The 13458-nt window shown below is 40.4% G+C and overlaps 1 protein-coding gene across 2 annotated transcripts in view; it reads right to left on the reverse strand.

Annotated features, from left to right (window-relative positions):
* Positions 1–323: 323 nt before the first annotated feature.
* The window catches only part of LOC100175758 (nischarin), a 16158-nt gene continuing 3023 nt past the window's right edge, over positions 324–13458 (reverse strand). Inside the window, exons 6-18 of one of the 2 annotated variants that reach the window (XM_026837781.1) lie at positions 12613–12680; positions 11596–11787; positions 11236–11361; positions 11018–11086; positions 10460–10586; positions 10149–10207; positions 9107–9307; positions 8641–8751; positions 5919–5991; positions 3367–3420; positions 1576–2834; positions 1377–1516; positions 324–1291 (exon numbers count right to left, since the gene is read on the reverse strand). In XM_026837781.1, coding sequence (XP_026693582.1) covers positions 652–1291; positions 1377–1516; positions 1576–2834; positions 3367–3420; positions 5919–5991; positions 8641–8751; positions 9107–9307; positions 10149–10207; positions 10460–10586; positions 11018–11086; positions 11236–11361; positions 11596–11787; positions 12613–12680 — 3119 coding nt within the window. In that variant the 3' untranslated portion in view covers positions 324–651. Of the gene's footprint in view, positions 1292–1376; positions 1517–1575; positions 2835–3366; positions 3508–5918; positions 5992–8640; positions 8752–9106; positions 9308–10148; positions 10208–10459; positions 10587–11017; positions 11087–11235; positions 11362–11595; positions 11788–12612; positions 12681–13458 lie in introns of both variants that reach the window. The other variant, XM_002123607.5, reaches the window with a different exon arrangement.

The following is a 13458-nucleotide window of genomic DNA, read 5'->3' on the forward strand; positions in this document are numbered from 1 at the left end:
AAACGAGGTTTAAAAAAGGTTCTGTCGTACCCAGTGGCTCAACTAAACTGACCCCACCCTACTATATACTATACAGGCCCCTGTATGAATTGAACCGGAGATTGCGTTTTAATTAAAACCCTAAAACAAAGAAAACTTTTGTTACTAATTACTACTAACCTGCAGTGGATTAGACTTCACTTTAAACCGAGGTCAAAACATACACCAACAAAGTGAACCACGATGTAGGTATTGGGCGATACAAAAACTCCCGGTATTACAGAGATTTCGTAGTTCAGCCACTTAACCTAAAAAGCTATCTATACACATATGGACGTTGCGAGTTTCTCTTTAACTTTTTGTTGGTAAAGGTGTAATCAAGCAGAATAAAACAATATTATGGTAAATCAAGATCACAACACCTACAAGAAGGTGTGAGGGTGAGTAACAAAGTAAGATGAGGGTGTATGGGTATATAGCAGTTGGTTTTTCACGAAACTGAAAACAGTGTAAATATATTCGAATGTAAAGTTATACAGAACTCATATAAACAAGAAATTATAAAAAAAACGGCGAATTTTAACTTCAATGAAGGCGAAAGATGAAAATTGCACATGTATGTAAGCGGAACTGATCAAGCTATAATTAGACATTAATTAGAACAAAATGACGTCACTTTTCGGTAGCTTCAGTTATTTTAATGCACAAGTCACCGCCGATAGTCATCGCGTATTGCTTGCACAGTTGCTCGATCGTTTTTTCCCGTTCGGCGTAATCGCGGAATTCGAGGGACCATGATGTCATACAGGAAGAGATAGTGACGTCATACCCGCTGACGTCACATACCTCGATGCCCGCCACGTCGTGAGGCGAGATGGCGTCTATGATGCGATATGACGGTGTTTCAGTAAAGAGAAAACAATATTCGGCTGTAATAGCCAAACCGATGGCTATTTTGGGGGGAATATTTGGAGACAAGACGTCGGTTTGTGGCGACATATGATCGGTCATTGTGTTGCTATCAAGACTAATGCGGTTGCTTTGCACAGCGCTACTACTGGAAACAGGTGCGAGAACATCGAGATATTTCGATTGCTCTCCGCCGGGAAACAATGGGTCGATGCCGGCGGGAGTTCGCAGCCAAGCCGATGTGTAGAACACCATCGATGTACACTGCTCGCGGTACGGCCCGAGGTACTCGGCGAAGGAGTTCTCGAGCTGGCTCACGGTTCTCTCGTTGGTAAAAACGAAGCGGACCTTACCCGGCTGGTATTCAAAGTCACGACCCTCGGATTTCGCGGCAAGAAAACTTCTGCAAAAACAAACTTAAAATAAAGGAAAATCACATACACAAAAACGCATTTAAAATACCAAGGGTATTTAAATAATGTACTAACCGCTCGTCCACACCGTACGCAGCCAGCAAGCCTCTAATTAGCAGGTCATTTATAGAAGTGCTTCGTGTCAGTAGTTTGATAAAGTTGCCGCTACTCAGATCTTTAATTTCAAGCGAAAGGTTTGACAAACCAAGAGATACCTGCGAATCAAACGTGTTATATTTTAATCGTTGTGGTGGCGTGTATTAAAGTATCTTGCCTGCTTTAGGCCGTTTGTCAAGGAAAATGTGTCTTTCTTTAAGTATGAAAGAGATTTTTCAGCTTGGAATGCTTTAAAATTTAAGCTCCTTTGGTGATCTGGTTCGAGCGGGTTTTCCCGGTCGTCATACACAATGTAGAAAGCCTTTGAACTGATGAAGACGCATGAAGTGGGATTGGAGTCCGAGTCCTCTTGTGTGATGGTGTTGCACCAAGTGATGTGGAGCAGCTCTTCGTCTTCCAGCATCACTGAGCTCCGGAAGTAGCGGAGGAGAGCGGACTTCGGCTGATGCGAGAGATGCAGCATGGCAGGTGAGGAAAGCTTCATGTTTAGAAGAGGAGCAGTGGTGAAGCGACGGTGATGCTGTCTTCCGGAAGAAGTCCTTCGGGAGTAAGGAGACACTGTGGCCGTATTTTGCGCTAAACTCGGGTCCGATAAACGAGAGATCAAATTCCGTGCCGGGTTTTCCCGGTTTTGAATTGCTTTGTTCATTAACGATGCTGGGTCTTCAAATGGAACGATGGGTTTCAGAGGGGTGAGGGTAGGGGTTAGTGCTGGGGATAGAGGGGGGAATGTCCCTGTTGACCTACTGCGGGTATGCGAGGGGCTGATTCGAATGGGGGATTTTCGGGACATGGGGCTCGTGGTTGAGATGGGTTTAAAGGGGGAATTAGGGGGCGTTATGGGGTTTGAGGGTTCAGGAAAAGGGGGGGTTTGGGTGGTTACTGAATTCGAGATGTTTGTATTAGTACGAGCATTTTCTGTTTTGAACGTGTTTGTATCACGCATGGTCTGTGTTTCGTCAACCATGGTCGTAGTTGGTGCATTTACTTGCGTGTTAGACGTATCCACGTTTGTCGGGATAACAGAATCAGGATGTATTGGTTCCTGGTCAAGTAATAAATTAATATTATCTGATGCTTTAATACACACAGGGTCGGTTTTTAGTTCTTGAACTAAAGAAGAAGCTTCTGCCATTGGCACAGGGTGTAAGGTATCGTCTGGTAGAGACGGGAATAAGGTTTCGGATTCAGATATTAGATCCACGGTCGGTGTTCCAAGATCTGACATTTCTTCTTCTTTGGCGAGTGGTGCTTTGCTGGGTGGTGCGATTTCTGAAAGGTCTGGACTAGGGTCAGATATTTCGGGGATTGCCTGTGGGCTGTTTATAGTTTCTGTTGCTAACGGTGTAGTAGTTACGTTGTCTAGTTCCGGCTTCGCGGAGAAATTGATATGCGTATTGTCCGATGAATCGGAATCTGAAAGGAAATACAAAACAGTCGTAAAACTCGTTACTAGCATCTGATAAAAGTAATAAATTAAATGATAATGAAAAGTGGTGTGAAAAACACGGTATGCAGTTGTGGTATGTTGTATAGTGGAATGGGGGAAAATGGGACAACTTTTCGTTCTATTTTCTTGTTCCATTTGGTAATAAACAAACAACGTTCAAAGAATTACAAAACCGTATCCTAACAACTTCCATAGGCCGTTGTTGATTGTTTAATATACGGTCCGGATATTTGAACATTATGTGCTAAAGGTGTCTCATCTCCCCCCACAATACTCCACAACTCAAGTGTCTTTTTTAACTGCTGTTTTATATACCCTGCCTTTTTAGCCTTGTACACTTAACTTTTGATCTTCATAACTCTACAATCAAAGAGAGAAATAAAAAACCCGGAATTAAGTCAGAGCATCGTTATATTTTCGTAATTTGCGAGAGTGAGCCTTGAACTACCAATATCGAGATGACAGTGTAAACAGGATGAAACATGACTTTATTTTTACCTTCTGCTTTTTCTTCAGCATTGCTGCTTGACGAATGTGTTTCTTGTAAGAAATCTGAGGCGAACGGTTTCGTAACCAAGCCACTCTTAATGCTGGAGCTACTGGCTATCTGTTGTGGGGTATTGGGGTGCGGCAAAGGTGCTGTGTAAAATATGAATGAATGTAACTTATTTATCTTCGAGTGGTCAACACGTTCCTCATAAGTCATAAAACGCCGGTGTTCTGTTTCCTATACACCTCATGCCCGCTTATGAGAGTTACCACGTAGTTAACTTTTTGGTTAATTGTATATTTTGTTTTTATGTATGGCTGCCTATTGGTGACCACTAGGTTGGAGCACCTATCTTTCCCAAGTACACATACGCCCACAATGGTAGCAGCGACGATCCTTGAATCCGTAATATCTAGGTTAGAGGCGGGCGCGCTAACCATTGTGTCACGCCGCCGGACAAAGGTAATTGGTATAGAGTTGAAAATTGGTTATACTAGAGGCTTGAACTGTTATGACCCTATTATTGTTACACGAGTAAGGTGATATGGAGGGCTTTAGTCGATGGGTTAAGGGTTAGGATTCCTGACTCCTGGGGTCTACTTTATATCTATTTATAGTGAAACGGGCAGTTTATAGTTTCTGGAATACCATAAGCGTTTATTCATAGCATAGTCAGCTGTGAAGTGGTTTTCGAAAAATTGTAAGGAATATTTGAACGCATTTTAAGCTGACAGTGGTTCTCTTAACCAATCAAAACCTTCACAAAAGGAGGCGTGAACCTGACCCGCTGCTGATACTACGATCAATCACGGCCGTAGTTGACAGCCACCGCATAACGTAAGGCGGTATTTTCGAAGTGGTAAGCCAAGGTAGTGGGGCGGTGGATAAGTTGCCGCGGAAGGCAGAAAGTTAACGATGTCTTCGCGGTGGTAGTCGTAATGACACTTCTCTGGTGCAAATTGCGCGCGCTTAAGCTCGCCTTTGGCAACAGCGACAAAAGGAAAGCAATGGCCCAAGTGTTTTGCCTTTCAAGAATGTGAACGGGTTGGAAACGAGGCGTCCCGATAAACGAGAACCAGGTGAAACAGGTTAATACCGGTTTCAAAGCAGCGATGGAATGCCGAGTACGGGTTTTGTATTTTTAAGTTTTGGTTTGCGGATTTCAAAACACACCGGCTACACGCGATAAACAAGATGGACTGTCGCGGAGAAAGCTATTTGGTATTTGCTTTGTTTGGTTGATAGAGTTTAACGGCATCGTACGGGCCAATGACAAAATCGAAACTATATTGAAAGCAAAACAGACCTAACCTCTCAATTCCGATTTAACATGTACATGGTAAAGAGTAGGCAGAAGCGAGGCTCAGTGTTGTGGCATGTTGATCAATTTAACATGTTCCACCAACAACGGTGGTCGGTTGGAATGCGTGAAACAGCGTGGGCGACTTTAAATAGTCGCCAAATCCATTTTAGCGACGTTTTAATGCGTCAGCACTTATAAAAAGCATAAATGGCGGTGTCGGGTATATATGAAATGCGGTGGGCGAAACTTGGTGGTGTTTTCACATAAACAGATTACAATAACAGTTATGTAGTAATATAGTATATAAAAGTGAGATTTTAAAAACGTCACGAGCTTAAGAGGGCGAGAGATTTGCAACACAACTAAACAATTCTAAAATTTTAAGGGATGTCCCTATGCTGTTATATCATTATTTATTAGGCGTTAAAAACCGTTAAAAGTCAGGCGATTTTCTCGCGTACTAAGTTTTCATTTAGTTTGGAAATGTGGCTACCAGAGCTGTGGCGTGGAGCTAAATTTAGACTTGACAGTATCATTACCGGATTACTAGATTACGGTGTGCGCTGCAAGCGAACCCATGCCTACCATGTTACGTCATAATCGCTCCATTGTGTTGCAGGAGGCGGAATTCGGGAGCCGGGTCGGACACACAAAACATTGGCATAGTTTTTGTAACAACTTTGTTTGGGTTAAAACGTCTTTTTCGGTTCGCCGGTCAGCGAGTATGGGGCGCAACTATTTGCATTAGGTGCATAACCGTAATTAAAGGCAAACAATTCATTGTGTACTTTCTTGCTTAAAATATCGTTAACACATTCTTGCTTAAAATATGAATTTATTTGCATACCATGCGCATGCGTGCTTATTTTGTTAACTGCAAAGTCGTAGCCCGTTGTTTTCAGTATGTTATCTCACATCGCTGGATTGGTAATGTATACATGCAACGTGATACCCTTAGCGTGTAGATAGCAGCCATGATTATAACCTAACTTGTGCAACGGTATGCATTGTTTTGCAAGTAGTTCTGTCCCAGCTCAGGCTACAGTTCCATTCTATATGGGTGAGGTACTACGTTGTAGCACGCTGGGGACCTGGGATTTAAGCATGAGTTGGCCCATTACCCCACAAGCTGCGGTGATTTATTTACGTATTTGTTTGTACATTATTTTGGAAAACTAATTGCAAATGAGAATTGGACCTTTTGGCTTTGGTATAAATAGATATGGGTTTGTTACGTCACACTGCGTCATGACTCACCTCTTGATGACGTCATAGTAGCTGAAAATGTGCTTAGGCGGTCAGGTGCTGACATCACTCCAGCAGATAACACCTGCAAGGATTAGCGACCTTTAAAGTATGTAATATTCCTGCTATTTCTACATGGTGTGTATTGTCAATATTTGTAAGAGCGTTAGGCGGGGCTAAAATCTGTTCACTGTGTACTTTCATGCAGTGTCAGGCGCTACTGTGTTTAGGAGACACATTGGAATCAAAGCTCAGTGTGCCGAACACAGGACCTTGAGTTGGCCCAACACGATCGTTAGACACAAAATAAGGTTTTCGGTGTTTATTGTTGTATGGGGTAAAACCCTAAACTATAGTTTGCGTGTGATATTGAAAGTACGGGAAGGTTTTCAGGAGGGAATTTGAAAAAAAATGGTAAAACTCGGTAGTGAGAGTTATTGCCTAACAAACAATGCGGGTTACGCGTAAGTGTTTTGGGGGAGAAAATTTGACAAAAACGTGATAAAAAGAGAAAAATCACCAATTTTCGAGGTACGTAGTTTCACTGGCAAAGAGCACTGACACCGGTTCGCGCTGCGGTTAATTCGTTGTGTATATTCGATCCTAATATGAATGACATTTCTGAATATCCGGTGCATTCGATACTGCCATAAACGGCGACGAACGAGGTGAAAAGCGGTACACGCGACCACAGCGCCGGGACGGCACATTCGTGTGCAATCCGCCGTTTGACCCGTCGGTGAAAAATCGTCGAATTAAGCCCCAGTTGACGTCACTAGCCCGAGCGGATTATAAGCGCGGCCCCGACCCGCGACGCCCCCTGCCCGCCGACAGGGAAAACACAACTTCCCGCGGGCACAGCACCGGGCCCGAGGCGGTGGGTGGCATTTTTTGGGACGTTGGGCCGGCGCACGTCCGTCGTTGCCTGGGCTAATGTATCGAAATTTCTCGCGATGCTGAAACGCTCACGCGGCGTAATGAGGCGCGAGCAACGATGGCTACTGGGGGTCATAAAAACAAAACAAAAGTCGGAGTTTAATCCTAAAAGCTTAAAAATGCGGCATGTTGGCTTAACATGGGTGGCCCGCGATGTGTGGCTGATGTAGGAATGACGCATACGGGGATACTGAACACCAAAATGGCCCTAAATGGAACTTGTCCTTGTATGCACCTGGAACACCACATGCTACTGATGATTCACAGAATACAAGCGATCTTACTTGGAAAATAACAGCAATTCCCTAATAAAGATATGCCGTACATTATTGGGAATTTAAAAAAAATGAAAAAAATGAAAAAAATGAACGCCAATGTGTTACCAAGGCGGCGAGTTATATGCCTTGTTGTCCGTGTTTAACCACTCAAGACAATTTAAACACTTTCCGCTTGAAAAAAACTTTCCGCTTGAAGTTACGGAAGAGGTTCGCGACATGAACCGACGACCATTAGCGCCAGGTGTGCCAGGTTTCGCTGCGGCCTATACGCTCGTTTCATTTTGTCGGAAGCCAAATGGCAGGAATTTCCGTGCGCCTTGTTTTGCTAGTAAGGGATAGCGTTAAAGTGGATAGGGTAGCGACGGTATGTCAACAATTTGGCACCGCAGCATTGGCGACAAGCAATTACAAGATTCCTAGGTTCGCGCGCCGCTGGAAAAAAAACACCGTATAAAGGAACCGGAATCGGAGGTACAGCGACCGGTTGGCGATAGCGCCGCCTTGACAACTTATTAACGCAACGTAGATCCATAAAAGGAGTGCGTATATCGCGTTTTGTTTTGTTAAGGCCTGTAATTCGTAAAATCAGCCGTATCGCTTTTCGTCGAGTCGCTAATGCCGAAATTATACGTGAGCTTCGTAGCTTTCGAGGACGAGCAGCGATAACAACGAACAGCTGGCGAAGATATTATCGAGAGGCTGGTATATTATTACGTCACAGAGGCCCATCATTACGTCACAATTTGAGTCGCTCGGGAATGCGCAGAATTCGCTCAAAAGCGACAGGAACTGGAACGGGATCGAAATTCTGCCGTTTCAAAACACGCGACTGGCAGAGGCACTTAATCTAATAATAACGTGGCTTGAATTTAATGTGTTGAGTGCCGACCGCAGGCAGGCGACACATTCGATAGATAACAAGAGTTCTGGAGCGCCGTTTTACCGGCCTGGTATCTCTGGAACGCAACCAAATTCCGGGTCGTCGCTATATTTGTACCCAGTGCCCGATCCGGTACCAACCCTGCGGTCGAATCCGTGCACCAAGATGTTTAATTGGTCGCCGCAGTGTCTCGAACCTGCCCGACGTGTAACGACCTGGTATATTCTTGGCGGTTTTCGCGCTCAATTTTCGCTCAGCCGACCGAGGTTCTACAGGTGACAGGTTAAAATGTTAATCTGACGATCCGCTTTGGGCCGCGAATTGGCAGGGAAATTATAGCCGCATTATAACGAAACAAAGAGCTCTGTTCGCTGCCATTGTGCAGTAATCAAACCAAAGTGGTTGCTGACACACGAGGTATTTGAAAATCGTCCAAAACCTGTAATTTCGTGCGCAATGGACGCTGATACAGCTGACAGCAAGTTTAAATCGATTAAACCGACTTAAACGTCTTGGAAAGTGATATAGCTGGTTAATCGAGATCAAAATGCGTGAAACACGCAATTTGCCGACAGCCGTAAAATGTCAACCAGAAATGTTCTGAGAAGAAAAACTCGTTTAAATATGAAATATGACGTACCTGGTGCCTGCTTACTCTACGTGGGACTAATATCTTAGATATAGGACTCCCACTCCCAGGACTTGTCCCTCTATCAGTGTGGATTTGTCGGCCCTCCGACGCACGGCGTGACTGGGAACATACGGTTGTAATTATTGATTCACAAAGTTAAAAAACGAAAGTCTACTAGCTCAGCTCTCTACTGTCGTCTAACGGCGTATTTTTAAAAAATACCGACTGGTACGCAGCCGTAATTTTTTTAACTTATCAAATCGCCCTGTTACGCTTTGATGACAACAAATTTCTATAATACCCACGTCAAAACACCGGTTAAATCTAGTAACACCTAACCACAGCTTTAGAGAGCGATTTGATTCGTTATGATGGTATAGACGAAAATAGCTACGTACCAGTTTGTATTTCATATATCGAATAACGGTAGGGCTTTACGAAAGTTACGAAAATAGAAAAAAAATATGTTTCCTACCTGTAGTATGGCGGAGAGTACGAATGACGTGTCTAGCTCTTTTTGTGATGACGTCACACCGTCCAGTAGAATCTCCCCCGCCCGTGTGCCGAACCTGGATAACGTCTTTGTGCGGTAATCTACTTCTTCAGATATAGGATTGGATTGGAGACTTAGCTTAGTAAGGCAGGGCAGCTTAGAAACGTGGTCGACTGATCGTATCTAGTGGACACACAAACACAAGTATCTTAAGTTTATACATAGGTATTCTTGTATTACGGCTAAAATTCCAGGTGCATGCTAAAACCACATGTTTTTGACAATTTGTGGTTAAAAAGCAGTTTCGTAGGCTTCAAGTTTTATAAAGTGCAAACGTAAATGGGATTAAGTTTGTTGTGACCAGTTTTATGTAATTTATTTTTAACGAGTGACACCTGATGTAAGTAATTGAAACGAAACACAGACAGATAATACACACAACATAATAAGATATACCATTAATGGAGAATTAAAAAATAAATCTATTATAATTAAACCATACAGAAAATAAATATTTAACGTAGTAAACTTCTAGTTCCTTCAGTAATCATAGCTGTATAAACAGTTTTTAACAATATAAATATAATATAGTAGGGTGGGGAAAGATGGGACACCTTTTCGTTTAGTTTTCTCTTTCCATTCGGTAGTAAACAAAAAACATTCAATGAATTATAAAACCGCATCCTCACGACTTCCACAGACCGTTGTTAATTGTTAAAAACATGATCAGGATATTTGGATATTCTGTGTTAAAGGTGTCCCATCTTCACGCACCCTACTATACATTGTTGCACATTGCAGTAACAGGTGCCTATAAACTCAGGGCAACAGTTGTTCTTTGTGCTTTAAGATAATGTATGGTGTCTGTATCAGTTGTATAACTGTGCTATGGTAAAACAACCTTCTTAACACCAAAAACTCTGAATTTGGAATATAGTTTAAGTTTAATCAATTTTTATTAAATAAAAATCTTTAAATGTTTGTTTAAATCTATTTGTAAAAAAGGGAGAACATTTTATAATACCTCATTTATTTGATTCTTGGACAGGTCTAACACTTCCAGTGAATACATTTTCCCCAAACCTGAAAGAAAGAAAAGAATATTACATTTAAAAACTTAAGTTGGGGTAAAAATCTTGAACTTTAAAAATAAACAATTTTGAAATTTTGTACAAAAAATAATCAAAAAAAACTAACTGCATTTAAAATAAAAAAGCAAAAACTTTTAAATTTGTGAGTTTTATGAATAATGAATTTTACACCTAATTTCTAAATTTACCATTTAAAGTAAAAAAAAAATCATTTTCTTTTTAACTATAATTAAAATTTTCTTACCTTCCAATGATTTGAGTTTATTACACGACAGATTGAGGGTTTTTACATTCCCAAGTTTGGCGTGTGCCAACTCTATCTCCGCTATCTCATTATTGCTTAGATCAAGAAACACAAGTTGGGAGAGATACTGGGAATATAGGGGTCCCTTTAAGTAGTGCATGTCTGCTAAGTCCACAATATTCACTACATAGTGGACGTAGTGAATATTGTGGACATGCACTAATTAAAGGGACCGGCAATATAGAGAAAAACATGTTTTAGGTAGTAAATATAATAAAGTTATACAATATGGGTAATATTCCAAAGTATTTTTTTCCATGCATATTATAAATAGGATCAAAGACACAAAAGGCACAATGATATGGTTCAGGTAGAACTAGAAATGTAAAACTGATTATACGTTTAATTTTTGTTCTTTTGTAAATTAAAATGGTATTATAAATTGTTACCAAATGCCCATAACAATAAGCGTTTACAAAATAAATTATAAGAAGGAACGGATAAATCAAAACAACTTTTGTTTGTTTTGACTTTTGATGCATGTTGGTGTGAGATTACCTGCAAGTTTTCAATTTTTGAAATCTTGTTTTTGCTCAGATCAAGAAAATCCACCATAACCAGCAATCTCTGCAATAAATAAACAAATTTTTATTATATAAAATGCGGTAAGTAAAGCATTATTGGGGTTTTGTCAATGAGGGCTTTTAATATACTGTTCTTTGGCAAAGGGGCGCTGTAAAACAGTTTGGGAAACACTGATCTAAACAAACACGTACCACCGAAATGTCTATCTCTGAAATTTCATTTTCACTGAAGTCTGCTGTAACCAGTTTAGACCAGATTGAAGCGGGATCTACTTCACTAGTTGGAAGATTTTCATGAGCTTCCTCTATCAGAACACTCTGTTAGAGAAAAAATAGTTCGGGTTTTAAAATATACCAACATGATTAAGAAATTCAGCATTAAAATGATTTTTTTGCTGTATTTAAGAAAAGACCTTTAAAATGTAGAGATATTTAGTTGCGCTTTCCTGTGAAACAATTTTTGTTCTGCAGTTTAGGTGATTAATACAGAGCAGAAAATTTCAAGGGTGCCCACCTACCCTGGCACCCAATTTCTAGCACCTATTTACATACCTGTATTGTAGTTAACGAGTGATGAATACTGAGTGTGTTAAGAGTCCTCCGAAGACAAGAGACGACTCTCACTTGCTCGGGACCGCACCGATCCATCGTCAACTGCTCCAAGGATCGGAAGAGAGAAAGATCAAAAGATAATTCTTGAGCAACGATGTTACTTTGTTTGATGAACCCTCTCTGGCATTGAATCTGTTCAATTATAAAAGAGAGAAAAAATGAATTGATGGCTTAAACATTGCACTTCCTTTTGTATTTTATTTCATATGGGTGAGGTGTGAGAACATGGGTGAGGTGTGAGGTCCTGCGGCGAGACAGATAATGGGACAGAGCCGTAGCAATAAGGCATGTGTATGGTGGCTGAGTGTTGCCGCACGTTTTTTATCTCTTAACAAAAAAAAAACAAAAATGAAAACGGAAATAAAATTAAAAATTGTGCTGGCAAATTACCACAACAAAGTTGTATTTATTGTAACAAGCTGTAAATAATTGCTGTTCGGCTGTAACAACTTTAGTAACTTTTTAAACATCAAACAAATGCGATATATTCGCAAAAAATTAGTAAAAGTTTAGCTTGAAATGTTGCATGTCATGTAGTAGTCAGTTGGTAACTTTGTAACTGAATATCGTTCTAACATGCTGTTAATATAGGAGCTTTGTATCAGCAGAAATGCAAACTTAAAGCAGATGTGCTTTCTTAAACTCCAATAAATGGGCAAAAATGTTTTTAGGGCCACATTTGAACAAGAAGTCACCCCCATAGTCATCAAACATAAGGAACCTAATTGATTAACGTGGCAAACTAGAAACCGCAGTATATTTTGCTGTATTTTTTTGTATAGAAACAGGGCAAAAAAAGCTATTTTATGCTTAAAACTGGGGCACTAAAAGATAAATATAATCAAATGTCACCGCTGTTTCAAACGCTGAGGTTACATATTATTTCAGATTACTAGGCCCCCCTACCTTTTTTCTAATAGTCACAGTGCTTAGTTACATGCAAGATGCGTCACTTACATGTAAATGACGTAGCTTCTGCACAAAATCGAGCACATGACCAAAGTCGTACTCCGGGTTTTCAGCATCTGTAGAGAAATGAAACCACAATAAGTTAATATTTAACTCAACATGCAAGCTAAGCAGAATGTAAACATCATAAGCACAAAAGGTAATGCATATGATATTGTTTAGTGTTTACATTACATTGTTAACTACTGTCTATAAAATTCACCACACATCACTGCAGCAACACAATTTATGTGGAAGCTCAAGCTATAACTGCAATTTGGTGCATGCCAGCTATTAACCCTTTAACTGCCGCCTATTTTTTCAAAATTTTTAAATTTTGATCAGGTATCATCTAATTGGATTTTGTAGCCAAACTATAGCAGTTAGAGCAAAACATGCTATAGAAAGTTTGAAGAGTATAAAATTCTCTTTAACTTCATATTTTTAATTTTTTGATGACGTCATCAAAATAACGATGACGTCATAATGAATTTTTCAATATAGAATATTTCAGGAATGAACAAAAATATCCAAAAGTAATGCATTGCAAACTTAATCAGTATCAAATTATCTTTCTTTTGATGTATAAAATGTACTTCTAGCATGTTCATACAGGTAAAAATCTCATAAAGAGCCATTGGCGTCATACTTTCGAACCTCCTAATGATGGTGCTATTGGTGCTGTAGACAAACTTATTGTTTTCAGTGAATAAAGTAAATTGTGGTCTGTTGTATTCATCAATGAGGCTCTAGAAAACACAAATTCAATGACAAAACAAAGTAAATAACAAAGCTTTGAAACATCAAACATAGTTTGAAATGTCCTCAGGATGATTCCCTTGATTTTCATTGAAA

The sequence above is a fragment of the Ciona intestinalis genome, unplaced genomic scaffold, assembly GCF_000224145.3.
Source record: "Ciona intestinalis unplaced genomic scaffold, KH HT000016.2, whole genome shotgun sequence".
NCBI classification, from domain to species: Eukaryota; Metazoa; Chordata; class Ascidiacea; order Phlebobranchia; family Cionidae; genus Ciona; species Ciona intestinalis.